At 43.2% G+C, this 21,733-nt stretch overlaps 1 protein-coding gene across 2 annotated transcripts in view; it reads right to left on the reverse strand.

The window, feature by feature from the left end:
* Positions 1-12,519: 12,519 nt before the first annotated feature.
* Positions 12,520-21,733, reverse strand: part of SMC1 (structural maintenance of chromosomes 1) — a 236,364-nt gene continuing 227,150 nt past the window's right edge. Inside the window, exons 16-18 of one of the 2 annotated variants that reach the window (XM_069334323.1) lie at positions 21,437-21,532; positions 20,679-20,761; positions 12,940-13,107 (exon numbers count right to left, since the gene is read on the reverse strand). In XM_069334323.1, coding sequence (XP_069190424.1) covers positions 20,702-20,761; positions 21,437-21,532 — 156 coding nt within the window. In that variant the 3' untranslated portion in view covers positions 12,940-13,107; positions 20,679-20,701. Of the gene's footprint in view, positions 13,108-20,678; positions 20,762-21,436; positions 21,533-21,733 lie in introns of both variants that reach the window. The other variant, XM_069334324.1, reaches the window with a different exon arrangement.

Raw genomic sequence — 21,733 nt, forward strand, 5'->3', positions numbered from 1 at the left:
TGGGGGATCTAGTATTATTATGGAGTACGGTCAGCAGTTAGAATTAAGATGTATCCCAAGTAATGGAGATCATATAGGCCCGGCCCCCAATAAAAATATAAAACAGTAATAACTATAGTGGCTTCCAGAAAAGGTCAGCCTAGAGGTAGATCATTGATCTCCTACACAGGAAGAATGGATACTCCTTTAAAACTAACTTATTTATTAAACCCTCTTAACAACCCCCCATATACATTCTCAACAATAACAATAATTACTTTACCACACTATCTTATGTTAACTACCTTATACGAACACCTTATTGCTCACCACGATATTTCGAGCACATTGTTGCTCACCCTGATCATTCGAGCCCCTATTGCTCACCGTGATAATTCGAGCCAATTATTGTTCCCCACAATAATTCTAGCCCAATATTGCTCACCATGATCATTCGAGCATATTATTGCTCACCATCATAATTTGAGCATATTATTACTCACCAGGATAATTCGAGCCCCTTATTGCTCACCGTGATAACCTGAGCAACCATTATTGCTCACCGTGTAATTCTTTAAGCTACGTACCTCGTTAAGTCTCAAGAGGACTATAGCATTGTACCCTAATACATATAAACAAAGTAGACCCCTAATGATCATAAATAACTTTGTTAAGCTATGTGCTTCGTCAAGTCTCAAGAGGGCTATAGCACTGTAGCCTAACGCATTAATAAACGAGCAGCTTAGCTGTTCATAATTTAGCTAGAGTGACACTACCAAAGAAATAGTAAGTTGTCACAATTAGCATAGCCCTCTACTCAGGTAGGTTTAGAGAAATTAAACCCTCTCTTTAGGTACATATTAAGGGACATTAGTTAGAGTCAACAGAGTATCAGCTGAGTCTGTGCTCACAATTAAATATAGTTAGCTATTAATGGAGACTGATTTAAATGAATATAATAATTTCTCATATAAAGTTGAGATTGAATTAATATATCTCCAGTGACAAGCTTGTGAACTGTAATTCAATTAACCCTTAAACTGCACAACACGTCAGATGAAGTGTTGAGTAACTTACTATAAATTGTGCATAACGTCACATGACGTGTTGGAGTACTACGCAAGATTTAAACAGCCCGCGGATACACAGGGTTCACCACACCTTCATCAAGGCTCTTGTAAACAGATGCTATTTTTATAAAAAAAAAAATCGTGGGCCACATTCCAGGGTGTGACGTCCTCAGTACTGAGTGAGCCACCATGGTTGGCGCAAGCAGCATGAGCACACAGCACTGCTGTTCAGCTTGTGACCACAGCATCGCCTAAAAATGCCATAATATATATATATGTACATGCTATTATTTAGCGATGATAGTATTACAGAAGACCCCTGACTGTGATAAAAATGACCAAGATTCTGATAATAGCAGGATTATTGTGATAATTAGGGCTGTAGTGGAAGGAGTAATCTTGGTGGGGAGGAGGGTAGCATTGTCTGCTGACTCTGTGTGACCACCTTTTACTGTCTGAACTCATTATACCAGCTTAGTTGTTCGCTATGATAAACAAAACATGCAAATATTTGTATATAACGTCTGTGTATAGTGAATAAAAGCAAAAACAGTATGGTGGGAGGAGAATGGTGGCGAGTCAAGTGAGGGAGGGCGGGAGGGAGTGGCAGCCAGTGGCGGGCTGCCACTGGCTGCCACTGCCACTCAACATACCAACTTAATGGTTTGTTATAGTGATCACAAATGTAGATACTTATATATAACGTGTACAGTATATATATAGTGTAATAACAGCAAAAGGAGTGTGGGGAGAAGCAGTTTTGGTGAGGGAGGTGCAGACATCTGCATGATTTATCTTGCTGGGTAGGGGTGGCCACTATGCTCTTTGGGCACTATACCAGCTTAGATGAACAGTTATGGTGAACAGAACATGTAGATACTTATATATAACGTCTGTATATAGTGAATAAAAGCAAGAACAGTATGATGGGCGGAGGATGTGGGCAAGTGAGGAGTCATTGAGGGAGGGACTGGTGGTGAGAGGCTGACTGGCAGATGTGGTAGCCACACCTCGCTGCTTTTTGACTTGCAATATCAACTTAGTGGTTTGTTATGGTGAACAAAACATGCAGATACGTATATATAACCTGCGTATATAGTGTAATAACCGACAAAAAATTTGTTTATTGTTTTATGAACACAATAATTGAATCAATAATATGCACATCATAATTTTGAATACAGCGATGATTCACACATTTTATTATATAAATATATCACACTACACACTATTGAATAATATTACAGGAAAAAAACGAAGAAAATCAATCAGTCATTGAAATAATTAGGTAATTATCTCTTTGTGGCCACTCCTGCCTGACAGCTGGGGCTGAGCAAACTGCCTCGGACGCACACTGAGTCAGCGCCTCTTTTTTGCCAAACTTCTCCACCCTATAGCAGGCAAAATATGCCACTTACGATTTTTTTTATTATTTTTTCCGTGATCATGGAACACAAATTGACAGGTTTAGAGGAAGCATATATATATTTTTTTTATGCACCTTTGGGTGACAACGGCCAAATAGCCCTTAGCAACACAAGGGTTAACTACAAGTCATAATGACTCAATTATTAATTTCACTATCGACTCAGAGTCTTCTTTCATTTTAATGAATAAACATACTAAGTTCTCTAATATTAAATAAAATCTAGCTAGGTTAGAAATTTAGTTATACTATTAGTCTAAAATGATTACTGCACCACAGTGCAAATTTAAGCCATATTTAATTATGCATAAATGCAGACAATTCCTCATTTGAGTTTGAGGTGATCATGATGCTTCAGTGATGAGTTAGTGTCTAGTAACTCAATAGTTACAAGTCACAGTGACCCTAGACAGTTACCTCAATGTATATTTAAAGTCTCCTTGATCTTGAATGACACAATGATTAATACTTTAAATTCTTTAATTGATGTATAACAATGTAAAATTATAACTTATACAGTGTTTTCATTCTGCATAAGTGCAGATGATAGTCATTTGATCTTAGATGATCTAAATACTATATATTTTCAACATTTAATTGATGTTCCCATAATTACTTAGTTTCACATCTGTTTCACAGGTCCGGGACATCCGTCATGTACATACTAATGTACTAACTTACTAACATGTAAGTTATGAATATAACTTCAGGGAAGAGTAATAGGTACGTCAGAACTTAATCATGAACTGTGACCCGTAGTTTCTTGCCCCAGAGTTATGCCGGAAATTTCCAACACTTAATGACTAACCTGTAGTACAATAAGATGAAATTCTTGTACAAGGCATTATAATTTACTAACACTACTAACCAGTAGAGTACAGCAGTGAAATTAAATTCATTTAATTAAGGCGTAGTACTGCCCGATTCCTACTAGAATCATGGCCCGTGTTCCGTCAGCCAACCAGCCAGCCAGTTAATAATTTCTACATATTAATGGATCGAGTTGAATCCAGTCTCATTTACCTTTTTTTATTAAGGATAATTGATTAATAATAGATTTACGTTATAATAATAAATATGTTCATTTTCTGGAAATAATTTATTCAGCTGCGATCAGTTGATCCAGTACATACACGATAAACTTGATTTTCACTCTTAATATTTGTGAGAGTATGGTCTCTAAAGCTTCTCCCACAGCTGACTTGAATGGCTCATTGCTGTGCACTGTGCACCTAGTCGTGCACAGAGGCCCTATCTCTGTTAACCCTGGATATAAACTGTCATGCAGGGTGTCCCCATTTTGCCCATATAACCAGGAATCCTTATATAATACGGAGGCTGCCGTATGCCCAAGGAGAAATTAGATACAGGGAAATTAAGCATACTTGCCATAGGGTCAGTGAGTACGTAGCTGGAGGTGCCAAGGTGAGAGAGGGAGAGGCGCCCGCGAGGCAAGAGATAAGCTCTGACCTCTGGGATCAATCTCAATAACAACAGTGACGTGTTCATGACGTCACCTCTGCTGCCGATCATGTAATGATCAATATCATTGGTTTCAGCTCCTAGGCTAAAACGCCATTGTTCAATTGTAGACCTTATGTTTGTGCCCACGAGGAGCCCTGCATTCTCTTGCAAGGGTATTCACGTGAGGAAGTCCATACATGGTGGTCGTGTCCTTCTGTCTATTTGGCCAATAGACAGAACACCGTCCATTCCTCACCGTCAAGTTAAACTCACCATCTTTTCGATATACCAACGCTCTCCCGGAATCGCAATCGTGACTATTGCTTAGACGCCTTCTAGAGTGACAAATCCCCAGAGCGAAACAGACTGGTATCAGGTAACCCCTGGTTACAAATTGAGATCATCTGTGAGTGACCTAGAGTGAACTAAGGCAGTGCTGCCGCCTAAGTCATCTATGTGTGACTTTTGCCACAGTGCACCTGCATTGTATCATATAATCAGCCGCCGCCACTCAGACCTGAGCCTGTAGCCAGCTGCCGCCATTCGCTCTGCCCTCAGTGTACTACGTAACGTCACCACCCGTCACACCCTTACTCATCGCCAGTGCCAGCAAGGGTGTGTGTGTCTGTCTGTTAGGTATACAGCACGCCGTCCTGCGAGTACCCTCCGTGTCAAGTACGGTTTGTTGGGAAAGCCTGTCGTCAATGGTCTCGCGTCATAACGAGCGAAACCAGCTGCCAGGCCACCTATGAGTTCTTGCATAAATGTGCATGGGTGAATGTGAGAGGTAGCCTACCTGTAAGTACAAGATCTTGTGTTTTATTATTGTCTGTGTGTTGATCTGAGGGATCAACCACAAGTCTCACCTTCTCATACCTGACACAGGTATAGGTGAAGACCTAGACACCCACCAGTGTATGCATATTTATCTGTGTGGTACCACGATATTACACTCGCCTGTGAATGTGAGTTTCACATACACCACACATTTAGTTATTGTGTGGCATTATTATTGTGCATGATTATTGCCTGTCCCATTGTGATTAACTGTGCATGATCATTACCCGAGTATCCGGTTGGAACACCTGTGACCCCTTTGCACACCGGCAGTTAGGTTTGCAGTGTTAATGATTTGCTGTCAATTGTGTTAAGTTAGGTGTTTCTCCAAGAGTGGATATGAATCAATTAATCAGACGTCAAGAGTCTCACTAAAGCAACCATAGCCTTTCTGATGCCAATCTAAAGTAAATCAAGCACCCGTTGTATTAGTGGTTAAATTGTAAGTAAAGTACTGTTAAGCTTTATGCGGTGTTTCCGTTGAACCACTTTGAATACTGCCGACTATTACTTAAGCCTTCAGCTCCAGGTGTCTTCAACACCAAGTTGCCTATTATTCACTAAACTATAAATGTGATGAGGACCCTAGGAGTCCTTTAAAGTGTTTCAAGCACTGAGGAGATTCCAGTGACCAACATGGATCAGGACCAGGTGAGGCTAGTCTGAGAAGAGACCCTCAAGGACTCTAACTCGACCTTGCTCCCAGGCCCTGTACGGTTCCTCTCGTATTTTCTCTGCTGGATTTAGACAGCTTCGTGAAGTGTCTGCCACATGTACATTGGTGACGTACGCATTGCAGTTGGGAAAGCAAAATAGAAAACCCCACAATCTTCATGTGCGTTTAATGTCATCTAAATTAATTAACTTTTACTATGGAATATCATTTACTATCTTATAAAACCCCATATTATGATGTAAATATTCATCAAGCACCTCTCCATCCATACTGGACCTAAAAAAGGCTTTCGACAGAGTTCCACATAAGAGGTTGTTCTGGAAACTGGAAAATATTGGAGGGGTGACAGGTAAGCTTCTATCATGGATGAAAAATTTTCTGACTGATAGAAAAATGAGGGCAGTAATCAGAGGCAATGTATCGGAATGGAGAAATGTCACAAGTGGAGTACCACAGGGTTCAGTTCTTGCACCAGTGATGTTTATTGTGTACATAAATGATCTACCAGTTGGTATACAGAATTATATGAACATGTTTGCTGATGATGCTAAGATAATAGGAAGGATAAGGAATTTAGATGACTGTCATGCCCTTCAAGAAGACCTGGACAAAATAAGTATATAGAGCACCACTTGGCAAATGGAATTTAATGTTAATAAATGTCATGTTATGGAATGTGGAATAGGAGAACATAGACCCCACACAACCTATATATTATGTGAGAAATCTTTAAAGAATTCTGATAAAGAAAGAGATCTAGGAGTGGTTCTAGATAGAAAACTATCACCTGAGGACCACATAAAGAATATTGTGCAAGGAGCCTATGCTATGCTTTCTAACTTCAGAATTGCATTTAAATACATGGATGGCGATATACTAAAGAAATTGTTCATGACTTTTGTTAGGCCAAAGCTAGAATATGCAGCTGTTGTGTGGTGCCCATATCTTAAGAAGCACATCAACAAACTGGAAAAGGTGCAAAGACATGCTACTAAGTGGCTCCCAGAACTGAAGGGCAAGAGCTACGAGGAGAGGTTAGAAGCATTAAATATGCCAAAACTAGAAGACAGAAGAAAAAGAGGTGATATGATCACTACATACAAAATAGTAACAGGAATTGATAAAATCGACAGGGAAGACTTCCTGAGACCTGGAATTTCAAGAACAAGAGGTCATAGATTTAAACTAGCTAAACACAGATGCCGAAGAAATATAAGAAAATTCACCTTCGCAAATAGAGTGGTAGACGGTTGGAACAAGTTAAGTGAGAAGGTGGTGGAGGCCAAGACCGTCAGTAGTTTCAAAGCGTTATATGACAAAGAGTGCTGGGAAGACGGGACACCACGAGCGTAGCTCTCATCCTGTAACTACACTTAGGTAATTACACTTAGGTAATTACAGAACTCTGAATGAAATATTATAAATTATACCTGAAGTTCCAGCATAGGCACGAGGGCTTATCTTGAGGTTATCTTGAGATGATTTTGGGACTTTTTTTTTTTTTTTATATCCCCACGGCCCGGTCCTCGACCAGGCCTCCACCCCCAGGAAGCAGCCCGTGACAGCTGACTAACACCCAGGTACCTATTTTACTGCTAGGTAACAGGGGCATAGGGTGAAAGAAACTCTGCCCATTGTTTCTCGCCGGCGCCCGGGATCGAACCAGAGACCACAGGATCACAAGTCTAGTGTGCTGTCCACTCGGCCGACCAGCTCCATCAGGGCGCATGCGTCACTAAAGGGAGGAGGAAGAGAAGGAACTCTCGTCATTTTACCAACCTGATCGCACAGTGTTCTGGCGCCACTCTACATAAATCGATCTTTCCTAGGAGCATCCGTTATTGTGAGCTTCTGATCGAGAGTGCAGCCTTCCCAGCTTACGAACACCATGCTCGGCAGTGAAGTACTATCGAGAGTTTATAATATTGGTCTTTATTCACAATTCTATTTAGTTTGTTGTCATTACATTGCCTGTGATATAAAACACTCATGTGAGTGCAACTATCCTTCCAATTATTTTAGGTCTTGCGGTTAAATGCTCAAATACTAAGTGGGAGTGGAAATTATAGAAGGTTTACCTTTCAGTGTGGTATTAAGACTGAGGGAGACGTGTTACTGCTTCCATGATCACGTGTTCCCATGGATTGCTATTTCAGGACTGGTTTCAGTGTGTTGTAGAAGCTGGATGCGATCTACGATCCTCCGAAACAGCTAAGATGTTTCCAGTCTTCTATAGTAGATAGTTATGCCTTATTATCGAGTCAAATTATTATTTATACAATATTTTATTAACCACTGGGCTGCTCGGCTTCCAAATGCGGCACCCCCCCAGAGCGCAGGAAATAAATTCTCTGGAAAAAATTCTTCGTTTTCTTTTTTAGTGTCAAAAACCCTTCCCTGAGTATGGATATGTTAACAAAAAGTCGAAATTGTACTTACTTTGGCTGCTATGGGGTCCGTACGTTCGCATGTGTCGTCATCAATCCCACCATCAATACACTCAGAACTCAGCGAGTGTGAGCTGCCACATCCAGCCAGTCCTCCCTCATTCCTCCCACCATACTGTTATTGTTTTTATTACACTATTTACACATATTATGTATACCTATCTACATTTTTTATTCACCAGAATTATGCAAGTAAGCCGGTATTGCATCAGCACAGTGGCCACCATACACTGCCTGAGAAATCACATAGCAGCCAACAGACAATGCTACAATTATGACATCACCTCCCTCACCACAATAGCTCCTCCCAACATACTCCTGTTGCTGTTATTACACTATATACACACATTGTATGTACCCATGTACATATGTGTTCACCATAGCAAACCACTAAAACCATAAAACCACTATGGTGAGCAAAACAAGAGTGGCTGCCACTCATGGTGAGGCTACCTCGATTCCCTCCCTCCCTTACCAAAATTCCTATTCCCACAATACTATGCACATATGTACATAGGTACATACACACACATTGTATATACACATGTATATGTGTATTCACAATAGCAAACCACTAAGGTAGTATGGTGAGCAAAACAAGAGTGGCTGCCCCACACAGTGACGCTATCTGGAGTCTCTCCCTCCCTCACCAAACGTCCTCCTCCCACAATATTACACACTGCGCTAATTATCACCACAATCCTGCTATTATCACAATCCTGGTCATTAATTCCTGTAAATGAATAATTGACCACAAGTTTATTTTGTAAAGGAACCTACGAAGTCATTTGACGATTCCTAGATGGACGAAATAATGCTGCGGTGTTGTGGCTAGCGCTGTGAACATCGTGAACAGAATTGAATCACTGATATTTGAACATTGTACACAATCATTATCACACTCAGGTTCTTCTGTAATACTATCATGGCTAAATAATACACGTTATATATATATGTACATTGACATTATTAGGTGATGCTGTGGTCACAAGCTTAACAGCAATGCTGTAAGCTCAAGCTGCATGCACCAGCCTTGGTTGCTCACTCGGTACCGAGGCTCTCACACCCTGGAATGTGGCCCACGATTTTTTTTAAAGACGGCGTCTGTTTACAAGAGCCCTGAGGAAGCTGATTTGAACCCCATGTAGCCGCTGGATTTTTTAATCATACACTAAAAATATAAGATCCCGGAGGCGCGTTGCGCATCCCCCGGCGAGTGCCTGCAGGCTCGTTGCGAAGTTGAGGGATTACCTGAAGTGCATTAACTTCCCATTATTAACCCCCCCAAGTTGTAGGGTGCAAGGGAATGAATAGGGTTCTGAATTATCATTAATATTACAGTCCATTGCTCTGAACATATTTAATTATATTCACACATTAATCATTGGAATTCCATAAGCCACTGGTTCTCTTATTTTTTATATTAATATTGGTCCTTCAAAACAATTACTATAATCTTATTTTAGAACTAAATTCTCTCCCACCACAGCTCACTTCCTTGTGTAGAGGGGCTATGTCTGCTGATTTAAGTGCATCTGGTATCTTCTCTGTGTCCAAGCTCTTCATCCACACTATACTTGGTGCCTGTGCTACTGGCACTTTGCATTTCTTTATAAATATTGAATTCCAAGAGTCTGGACCCAGAGCTATGTGCATGGGCATGTTGTCAATTTATTTTTCAAAATCTGCCACACTTGTATTTATATCAGTTATATTTACAGGGGTTTGGATATCACGCATAAAGAAGTTGTCCAGATCTTACACTTTCATACTGTTTATTAGAGTGCTAAACATGTCCTCATACTGCCGATTTAGGATTTCACTAATTTCTTTGTCATCCTCAGTGTATGAACCTTCACTAGTATGAATAGGTCCAATACTGGCAGTGGTTTTTGATTTTGCATGTGTGAAGAAATATTTTGGGTTTTTCTTTATTTCGTGAATTGTTTTCTGTTGCCTTTCCTTGCCGTTCTTCAATGTGTGAACCATTCTTCAACAATAAGTGTGTGTTTGACTCTGTCTCTCATTAGGCTGTCCTTCATGGCCTGGCTCAACTAGGTCTCTCGGATTCGGCGTTGAGGTGGTTTCAAAACTATCTATAGGGACCCTCATTCAAAGTGGTGGTTGGAGGAGTCCTCTCCACTCACTGCCTTGTCTCACAAGGTGTCTCAAGTAGTGTCCCCCCAGAGTGCGATTCTCAGCCCGCTCCTATTCTCTAGTCTTCTGTCTGATCTCCCGGAATTTCCGGAGTGCCCCGGTTTTAGCCATGTCAATGAAGTAACCCTCGTGGCGGATGGTGCCACTCTCCTGGAGGCACAAGGCTCCCTGCAAGATGCCGTGACTGTGCAACAGTGCTGGGGAAGGACTCTCCATTAACCTGGTATAAAGTTGTACCATGAGTCTTTCCTGGACTCTTTTTGCCAGACCAGCCAGTGGTGACTGTTGGGGCATAGTCTTCCAGTCGCCATGGAACACAGGAGGCTAGGGATGGTTCTCGATGGCCCTCGGCTGACGTAGAGACGTGGATTACCTTCGGGCCTTGTGCCTACGTCGTGTGAACATCGTGAAACGGCTCTCTGGGGCAGCATGGGGGGGGGGGCTTCACAGGGGTCGCTCCTAGCCCTCTATAGATCATGTATGCGAGTGAAGTCTATGGCTTAGCAGCATCATCGGTCTTGACAAGGTTGGATCTCATCCAAAATGGTGCCCTTCGCTCAACGTTAGGGCACTCCTCGCCAGTTCTCTCTCTCTCTTTCTCTCCATGCTGAGTCGGGGGTATGGTCCCTGCACTTTGAACGTCTTCTTGCCCTTTGATGTTGGTTTCAACAGATAGTGCATCTCCCTGCTACCCATCCACTTACTCGCCTGCATCTCGAGGGTAACTGGTGGAATGTGCCAGATGGACACTCCAGGTGCAGTCAGCTGCCTTTCGTCATCCGGGCCATGGATGTATACTCACAGTTTTCCCTTCTTGTCCCTGTACCCACCTCTGGCCCAATCATCTCTCCAGTACCTCTGTGGACAGAAGAGCTCATCCTGGTGTCTGTGGACTTTTCAAAGCCTCTTCGTCGGAAGAGGGATTTAGAGTATCTGGCCCTTTCAATTTTTTGCAGACCTGTGAGCTTCCTTATACTCTGGATAAAGGCTTACATGAATGGGTCCCACATTGATCAGCCACCATCCGCCTGTGTGGCTGCATACTTTGCTCCTCTCTCCTTTTGTCAGACGTGGAAGCTCTTCCCTGCTCATTCGTGCCTGACCGAGGAACTGTTTGCAATCTTACTGGCCTTACAACTCCTTCAAGTTTCAGGGCTTTCGGCAGTGGTTTTCAACTTGGACTCTGCTACAGCCCTGCATCTGATACCATCTTGGCATCTGCGAGTCCACCATCATACTGTGTCACAGATCCGTGGCGAACTGCTGTCGTACTCTGGTACTCCGGGTTGGTCGATCTTTCTCCGACGGGTTCTATCACATGTTGGTATTAATGGCAACGAGGTGGCCAACGCAGCATCAGGGATCGTGCATGGTCTCCAGTAATTTACACAGGTGCCTTTGGACCTTACCAAAGCTCTCCCGCAACTCGGCTTGCCTCGCAAGTTGGGAGAGAGTGATGGCGCCAGCACTTGGGTCCTCTTCTCTGGCGGGCCTCTGGGAAGGCTTCTCACCGGGTCTATGGACTTGTCAACATTCTCAACTCCTCAACACGACCATCACTCACTACAGAGTGACGTTCGTAGACTGAATATTCCCTGCCTCATGGTTCCTGTTCTCCTTGATGGGGCAGGTGCAAGAGACGAAGACATCCGTTATGACATCCTTCGCCATACCTTCCGCTTCATTCGTCATGTCCGTGGCCTGAAGAGATTGTAGGGTCTGTGGCCTGAAGAAACTGTAGAAATCCCATCCTTCTTTGCTATTTCCCTGTATCAGGCAGCCGGGATACATTCGATCCCTCGTTCGTCATCGCACCGAAACCAACAACAATAGACTTCCCTTCCAAACACTAACACCTTTCCATCCTCCTCCATGCTCCTCACCATATGCCAACAAGAGTCCTCAATAAAGGTAAGGTATAGTAAAAATATGGGTAGTAGTCTGTATCAAATGTATTTTTAAGTTAATATTTTTAGGTGTGGAACGGATTAATTTAATTTACATTATTTCTTATGGAAAAATTAAATTCAAATATGAATATTCGGTTTACGATTCATCTCTTGGAACAAACTAAAGTAGTAGCCTGAGGTTTCACTGTACTGTATACATATTCATACTCGAGCATTCTTCAGAACTGAAGGCTCAAATGAGTTGAAAGTTCTAAGCTCTTTACCCCATTTACCTGTTTGTTACTTTTCACTGTGGTTATTTTCCATAATTAAATTGGCATTTTTTTATCATTGTTGCATACATACATACATACATATATATATTATATATATATATTATATATATATATAATATATATATATATATATATATATATATATATATATATATATATATATATATATATATATATATGTATGTATGTTAGGCACAACTTGTGCCTAATAGGCCAAGTTGGCTAACAAATTGAGTTTTCCTGAAATTATATATATTATTATGTAATGATAAAGCTTTCCATTATATTATATATAATTAACAAAATTTACCGCGAGTTAATATTAACAAAGAATCTTGATCAAACCTAAACTAACCTACCTAACCTAACCTAACATTACTAAGTGACTAATTCACGTTCTTAATATATTGTATAATAATAATAATTGGAATAAACCAATTTGAAAAGAAATATTTCAAAATAACTAAAATCTCTCTGTCTGTTAGGTAAATTGGACCTTACATACCAGGGCAAATAGTGCAGTTCTGCCTATTAGGTATGACATTGATTATATATACATATATATATATAAGTGATCAGTGACCAGCAGAAACAAAGTTGTGAACTGTAGATAGTGGCCAGCAACTTGTACAAGGGTTGATATCTAACAGCTGGACAAAACTGTAGATGATGGCCAGCAACTTGTACGTGGGTTGATATCTAACAGCTGGACAAAACTGTAGATAATTGCCAGCAACTTGTACGTGGGTTGACCTCTAACAGCTGGACAAAACAACTTTAGTGTGCAGACAGTCTGTTGATGTCTAAGAGCAGCAGAAGACTTGTGATGGATAGCCATTCCCAATAGGTTCAAGTAGACCTCATAGCTGCGGGCAACAAAACAAAACCAACATTTAAATTATGGAAGTAAATCTACACAATATTAATCATTCCTTGAAATAATCCTTAGGATATACTTTCTACCACACATCTAATGCCTAACTCCTCCTACAATCTTCCCTTTCCCTTTCAGTGTTCCTGCCTAGGATCTACCCCTTCCCTCACAGTGTTCCTGCCTAGGATCTCCCCCTTCCCTCACAGTGTTCCTGCCTAGGATCTCCCCCTTCCCTCAGTGTACCTGCCTAGGATCTCCCCCTTCCCTCACAGTGTTCCTGCCTAGGATCTCCCCCTTCCCTCACAGTGTTCCTGCCTAGGATCTCCCCCTTCCCTCACAGTGTTCCTGCCTAGGATCTCCCCCTTCCCTCGCAGTGTTCCTGCCTAGGATCTCCCCCTTCCCTCACAGTGTTCCTGCCTAGGATCTCCCCCTTCCCTCACAGTGTTCCTGCCTAGGATCTCCCCCTTCCCTCAGTGTTCCTGCCTAGGATCTCCCCCTTCCCTCACAGTGTTCCTGCCTAGGGTCTACCCCTTCCCTCAGTGTTCCTGCCTAGGATCTCCCCCTTCCCTCACAGTGTTCCTGCCTAGGATCTCCCCCTTCCTTCACAGTGTTCCTGCCTAAGAACTTCCCCTTCCCTCACAGTGTTCCTGCCTAAGAACTTCCCCTTCCCTCGCAGTGTTCCTGCCTAAGAACTTCCCCTTCCCTCGCAGTGTTCCTGCCTAAGAACTTCCCCTTCCCTCGCAGTGTTCCTGCCTAAGAACTTCCCCTTCCCTCGCAGTGTTCCTGCCTAAGAACTTCCCCTTCCCTCACAGTGTTCCTGTCTAGGATCTTCCCCTTCCCTCACAGTGTTCCTGTCTAGGATCTTCCCCTTCCCTCACAGTGTTCCTGTCTAGGATCTTCCCCTTCCCTCACAGTGTTCTTGCACAGGGTCTCCCTCTTCCTTGAGAGAGTTCCCAATGTCAAATTTTTCTTGCAGGCTTACAGAAACCTTCAATGATATCAATTAAATATTACTCTTAAAGAAACATACGAAACATTTGCAGACATCACTTGAAAATTAACATACAAGACAAAACACATCTGTGTATGTATACAACAGCCCATCTTTCTGTTTTGGTAGTACTTATAGTAACGACGAGGACCATAGTATATATACCAAAATACAAAGAAATTAGGACGTAGAAATCTAAACTACAGGTATTGAGTATGACAAACCGGAAAACAATTTTTTACTGGAGTTACTTTGACAAACTAAACTAACCTTACTAGCCCTAATATATTATATCTGAGGCCTAATACAGTACATTTGTGTGCTATACTAGGCCAAGGAATATTTAAGTCTTTTAACTTCATTTAATTTAAAAGAATTCCATACTAGTCAGTATCTTAAAGCTATGAATGTACGGATTCTGACTCCTGACGTTCATGACAATAGGAACTATCACAACAGGAGGATGGGTTCAATACACACACACTCACAAACACTTCTGTCCACATAAGTCCACTAGTTTTCCTTATACTTGGCTCTGCCATTCACGCTATTGAGAGCAGCATTTATGTATTCATTCTGTGTCCACCAGCTCAGACAAAAATCTTTAACTCCAGTAATACTGGAGATAAATCAGCACACAAATACATTCTGGGCAGGTTTGCAAGCAGTGATTTAAGATTGTAAGTGCTTTAGGTCACAAGTGCTTCAGGTCACAAGTGCTTTAGGTCACAAGTGCTTCAGGTCACAAGTGCTTTAGGTCACAAGTGCTTCAGGTCACAAGTGCTTCAGGTCACAAGTGCTTTAGGTCACAAGTGCTTCAGGTCACAAGTGTTTTAGGTCACAAGTGCTTCAGGTCACAAGTGTTTTAGGCCACAAGTGCTTCAGGTCACAAGAGTTTTAGGTCACAAGTGCTTCAGGTCACAGGTGCTTCAAGTCACAGGTGCTTTAGGTCACAGGTGCTTCAGGTCACAAGTGCTTCAGGTCACAGGTGCTTCAGGTCACAGGTGCTTCAGGTCACAGGTGCTTCACGTCACAGGTGCTTCAGGTCACAAGTGCTTCAGGTCACAAATGCTTCAGGTCACAAGTGCTTCAGGTCACACATGCTTCAGGTCACAAGTGCTTCAGGTCACAGGTGCTTCAGGCCACAAGTGGTTCAGGTCACAAGTGGTTCAGGTCACAAGTGGTTCAGGTCACAAGTGGTTCAGGTCACAAGTGGTTCAGGTCACAAGTGGTTTAGGTCACAAGTGGTTCAGGTCACAAGTGCTTTAGGTCACAAGTGGTTCAGGTCACAAGTGGTTCAGGTCACAAGTGCTTTAAGTCACAAGTGGTTCAGGTCACAAGTGGTTTAGGTCACAAGTGGTTCAGGTCACAAGTGGTTCAGGTCACAAGTGGTTCAGGTGACAAGTGGTTCAGGTGACAAGTGGTTCAGGTGACAAGTGGTTCAGGTCACAGGTGCTTCAGGTCACAGGTGCTTCATGTCACAGGTGCTTCAAGTCACAGGTGCTTCAGGTCACAGGTGCTTCAGGTCACAGGTGCTTCAGGTCACAAGTGCTTCAGGTCACAGGTGCTTCAGGTCACAGGTGCTTCAGGTCACAAGTGCTTCAGGTCACAAGTGCTTCAGGTCACAAGTGCTTCAGGTCACAAGTGGTTCAGGTCACAGGTGCTTCAGGCCACAAGTGGTTCAGGTCACAAGTGGTTCAGGTCACAAGTGGTTCAGGTCACAAGTGGTTCAGGTCACAAGTGGTTCAGGTCACAAGTGGTTCAGGTCACAAGTGGTTCAGGTCACAAGTGGTTCAGGTCACAGGTGCTTCAGGTCACAGGTGCTTCAGGTCACAGGTGCTTCAGGTCACAGGTGCTTCAGGTCACAAGTGCTTCATGTCACAGGTGCTTCAGGTCACAGGTGCTTCAGGTCACAAGTGCTTCAGGTCACAAGTGCTTCAGGTCACAAGTGCTTCAGGTCACAGGTGCTTCAGGTCACAAGTGCTTCAGGTCACAGGTGCTTCAGGTCACAGGTGCTTCAGGTCACAAGTGCTTCAGGTCACAAGTGCTTCAGGTCACAAGTGCTTCAGGTCACAGGTGCTTCAGGTCACAGGTGCTTCAGGTCACAGGTACTTCAGGTCACAGGTGCTTCAGGTCACAGGTGCTTCAGGTCACAAGTGCTTCAGGTCACAAGTGCTTCAGGTCACAAGTGCTTCAGGTCACAAGTGCTTCAGGTCACAAGTGCTTCAGGTCACAGGTGCTTCAGGTCACAGGTGTTTCAGGTCACAAGTGCTTCAGGTCACAGGTGCTTCAGGTCACAAGTGCTTCAGGTCACAAGTGCTTCAGGTCACAGGTGCTTCAGGTCACAAGTGCTTCAGGTCACAAGTGCTTCAGGTCACAGGTGCTTCAGGTCGCAAGTGCTTCAGGTCACAAGTGCTTCAGGTCACAGGTGCTTCAGGTCACAAGTGCTGCAGGTCACAAGTGCTGCATGTCACAGGTGTTTCAGGTCATAAGTGCTTCAGGTCACATGTGCTTCAGGTCACAAGTGCTTCAGGTCACAGGTGCTTCAGGTCGCAAGTGCTTCAGGTCACAGGTGCTTCAGGTCACAAGCGCTTCAGGTCACAGGTGCTTCAGGTCACAGGTGCTTCAGGTCACAAGTGTTTCAGGTCACAAGTGCTTCAGGTCACAGGTGCTTCAGGTCATAAGTGCTTCAGGTCATAAGTGCTTCAGGTCATAAGTGCTTCAGGTCACAGGTGCTTCAGGTCATAAGTGCTTCAGGTCATAAGTGCTTCAGGTCACAGGTGCTTCAGGTCACAGGTGCTTTAGGTCACAGGTGCTTTAGGTCACAAGTGCTTCAGGTCACAAGTGCTTCAGGTCACAGGTGCTTCAGGTCATAAGTGCTTCATGTCATAAGTGCTTCAGGTCACAGGTGCTTCAGGTCACAGGTGCTTTAGGTCACAAGTGCTTCAGGTCACAAGTGCTTCAGGTCACAGGTGCTTCAGGTCATAAGTGCTTCAGGTCATAAGTGCTTCAGGTCACAAGTGCTTCAGGTCACATGTGCTTCAGGTCACAGGTGCTTCAGGTCACAAGTGCTTCAGGTCACAGGTGCTTCAGGTCACAAGTGCTTCAGGTCATAAGTGCTTCAGGTCACACGTGCTTCAGGTCACAGGAGCTTCAGGTCACAAGTGCTTCAGGTCACAAGTGCTTCAGGTCACAGGTGCTTCAGGTCACAGGAGCTTCAGGTCACAAGTGCTTCAGGTCACAAGTTCTTCAGGTCACAGGTGCTTCAAGTCACAAATGCTTCAGGTCACAGGTGCTTCAGGTCACAAGTGCTTCAGGTCACAGGTGCTTCAGGTCACAGGTGCTTTGGGCCACAAGTGCTTCAGGTCACAAGTTCTTCAGGTCACAAGTGCTTCAGGTCACAAGTGCTTCAGGTCACAAATTCTTCAGGTCACAAGTGCTTTAGGTCACAAGTGCTTTAGGTCACAAGTGCTTCAGGTCACAGGTGCTTTAGGTCACAGGCGCTTCAGGTCACAGGTGCTTTAAGTCACAAGTGCTTCAGGTCACAAGTGCTTCAGGTCACAAGTGCTTCAGTAATTACCTTAATGTAATTTACTAAGTGTAGTTAGAGGATGAGTGCTACGCTCAAGGTGTCCCATCTTCCCAGCACTCTGTCATATAACGCTTTGAAACTACTGACGGTCTTGGCCTCCACCACCACCTCACCTAACTTGTTCCAACCGTCTACCACTCTGTGAAAGTGAATTTTTTTATATTTCTTCGGCATCTGCGTTTAGCTAGTTTAAATCTATGACCTCCTGTTCTTGAAGTTCCGGGTTTCAGGAAATCTTCCCTATCGATTTTATCAATTCCTGTTACTATTTTGTACGTAGTGATCATATCACCTCTTTTTTTTCTGTCTTCTAGTTTTGGCATATTTAATGCCTCTAACCTCTCCTTGTAGCTCTTGCCCTTCAGTTCTGGGAGCCACTTAGTAGCATGATTTGCACCTTTTCCAGTTTGTTGATATGCTTCTTAAGATATGGGCACCACACAACCACTGCATATTCTAGCTTTTGCCTAACAAAAGTCGTGAACAATTTCTTTAGTATATCGCCATCCATGTATTTAAAAGCAATTCTGAAGTTAGAAAGCGTGGCATAGGCTCCTCGCACAATATTCTTTATGTGGTCCTCAGATGATAGTTTTCTATCTAGAACCACCCCTAGATCTCTTTCTTTATCAGAATTCTTTAAAGATTTCTCACATAATACAGTATATAGGTTGTGTGGGGTTATCTTGAGGTTATCTTGAGATGATTTCGGGGCTTTTAGTGTCCCCGCGGCCCGGTCCTCGACCAGGCCTCCGCCCCCAGGAAGCAGCCCTTGACAGCTGACTAACTCCCAGGTACCTATTTACTGCTAGGTAACAGGGGCATTCAGGGTGAAAGAAACTTTGCCCATTTGTTTCTGCTTCGTGCGGGAATCGAACCCGCGCCACAGAATTACGAGTCCTGCACGCTATCCACCAGGCTACGAGGCCCTAGGTCTATGTTCTCCTATTCCACATTCCATAACATGGCATTTATTAACATTGAATTCCATTTGCTAAGTGGTGCTCCATATACTTATTTTGTCCAGGTCATCTTGAAGGGCATGCCAATCATCTAAGTTTCTTATCCTTCCTATTATCTTAGCATCATCAGCAAACATGTTCATATAATTCTATATACCAACTGGTAGATCATTTATGTAGACAATAAACATCACAGGTGCAAGAACTGTTGTACTCTGTGCCCTGTTGTACTCCACGTGTGACATTTCTCCATTCCGATACATTGCCTCTGATCACTGCCCTCATTTTTCTATCAGTCAGAAAATTTTTCATCCATGTTAGAAGCTTACCTGTCACCCCTCCAATATTTTCCAGTTTCCAGAACAACCTCTTATGTGGAACTCTGTCAAAAGCCTTTTTTAGGTCCAGATAGATGCAGTCAACCCAACCATCTCTTTCCTGTAAAATCTCTGTTGCTCGATCATGGAAACTGAGTAAATTCGTTACACAGGATCTTCCAGATCAAAAAACCATACTGTCTGTCTGATATTATATCATTTCTCTCCAGGTGTTCTACCCATTTAGTTTTAATTTTTTTTCCCAATATTTTGACTATTACACTTGTCAATGATACAGGTCTATAATTAAGGGGGTCTTCCCTGCTTCCAGTTTTATAGATTGGAACCATGATAGCCTTTTTCCACCTTAATAGCCTTAAGTGCTTCAGGTCACAGGTGCTTCAGGTCACAAGTACTTCAGTTCACAAGTGCTTCAGGTCATAAGTGCTTCAGGTCATAAGTGCTTCAGGTCACAAATGCTTCAGGTCACAAATGCTTCAGGTCACAGGTGCTTCAGGTCACAGGTGCTTCAGGTCAAAAGTGCTTCAGGTCACAGGTGCTTCAGGTCACAGGTGCTTCAGGTTATAAGTGCTTCAGGTCACAAGTGCTTCAGGTCACAGGTGCTTCAGGTCACAAGTGCTTCAGGTCACAGGTGCTTCAGGTTACAAGTGCTTCAGGTCATAAGTGCTTCAGGTCACAAGTGCTTCAGGTCACAGGTGCTTCAGGTCACAGGTGCTTCAGGTCACAGGTGCTTCAGGTTATAAGTGCTTCAGGTCACAAGTGCTTCAGGTCACCGGTGCTTCAGGTCATAAGTGCTTCAGGTCACAAATGCTTCAGGTCACAGGTGCTTCAGGCCACAAATGCTTCAGGTCACAAGTGCTTCAGGTCACAAGTGCTTCAGGTCACAAGTGCTTCAGGTCACAAGTGCTTCAGGTCACAAGTGCTTCAGGTCACAAGTGCTTCAGGTCACAGGTGCTTCAGGTCACAAGTGCTTCAGGTCATAAGTGCTTCAGGTCACAAGTGCTTTAGGTCACAAGTGCTTCAGGTCACAAGTGCTTTAGGTCACAAGTGCTTTAGGTCACAAGTGCTTCAGGTCACAAGTACTTCAGGTCACAAGTGCTTTAGGTCACAGGTGCTTCAGGTCACAGGTGCTTTAGGTCACATGTGCTTCAGGTCACCAGTGCTTCAAGTCACAAGTGCTTCAGGTCACAAGTGCTTCAGGCCACAAGTGCTTCAGGTCACAAGTGCTTCAAGTCACAAGTGCTTCAGGTCACAAGTGCTTCAGGCCACAAGTGCTTCAGGTCACAAGTGCTTCAAGTCACAAGTGCTTCAGGTCACAAGTGCTTCAGGTCACAAGTGCTTCAAGTCACAAGTGCCTCAGGTCACAGGTGCTTCAGGTCACAAGTGCTTTAGGTCACAAGTGCTTCAGGTCACAAGTACTTCAGGTCACAAGTGCTTCAAGTCACAAGTGCCTCAGGTCACAGGTGCTTCAGGTCACAAATGCTTTAGGTCAGAAGTGTTTCAGGTCACAGGTGCTTCATGTCACAAATGCTTCAAGTCACAAGTGCCTCAGGTCACAAGTGCCATATTTCAGCAAAAGAGAGACAAATGTTTATACAAAACTTAAGCATGCATTCTGAATGCTGGTGTTAAGATTTCATGAAGTTGGTGTGTAACAAAAATGTGTGGTGGTAATTGTACCTGATTGGTTGATGATTGGGGGTTTACGGTTGCGCCGACCACCTGGCTGTTTTGTGCCTGGTCATCCTGCCTGTCATTTCGCTCTGAAGGCAGGTGTTGGTGATTATGATGAGTGCACAGGTAGTTGACAGTACACATGTCTCGGTGTACACAACACAATGCAGCTCTATATGGCCATTATAATACAATGCAGGGGAGAACTTCATGGAGTTAAACACCATGTGCTGAGGGCCCAAGGTATTGTATTCATGAAGAGGAATATGAACAGAAAATTCTAAAATTCTCATGTTTAACTGAAACATCACTGTAGATATGGGACTGAGGATATGATAGTATGTCCGCACAACGACTGTGTAAAGATCCCACTGAAATGCTCGAACATCAATGGTGCACAAGGTGGTGCCGCACAACTGTCCTCCTGCTTTGGGAGACGGCAAACTTGAGACACAACACATGTAGACACAGAGATTTGGTGGAAGGTGTAAGACACTTGTAGATTCTCAGATGAGATTTCAGATGTTAAGGTTTTCAAATATCATGAATGAGCCCCTTGGAAATTAACCCGAGAATCATATATACCTACTCTATACCAGCTAGATGATGATATTACCACTACTGAGAAACAAGGCTTAAACAGCATGAGAACCATTTCATATTAGTAAAGAGGAAGACAGGAAACAAGGATAGAGGCAAAGGCATGTATGTAGGATCAAGACATCTGTAGGATGAGCAAACACATTAGTAATGTTAAGACTTACTCGAGTAGCAAAGGGTCCGCTGTGATCTTCGTTACGTTGAACTGGATAGCTGTCCAAGTCCAGCGTCAACACCTTACTGATCAAACACTCACCAGGCTGTGAAATAATGACAAAATGTCACTTATAGCATATCAGGAAGAAACTATAGGTTATTAACATAATTTAAACCAAGGTAATCAAGATAAAAATTTTGGCTCGAAGGCCAACAGTTCAAATTCAAAATGTTCAAAAATGTAACCCTCTACAGCAGTACATCAAATGCTAATGCTCTAACATGCTTAGGCACTCACACCATTT

This window comes from Procambarus clarkii, chromosome 31, assembly GCF_040958095.1.
Source record: "Procambarus clarkii isolate CNS0578487 chromosome 31, FALCON_Pclarkii_2.0, whole genome shotgun sequence".
Taxonomy (NCBI): Eukaryota; Metazoa; Arthropoda; class Malacostraca; order Decapoda; family Cambaridae; genus Procambarus; species Procambarus clarkii.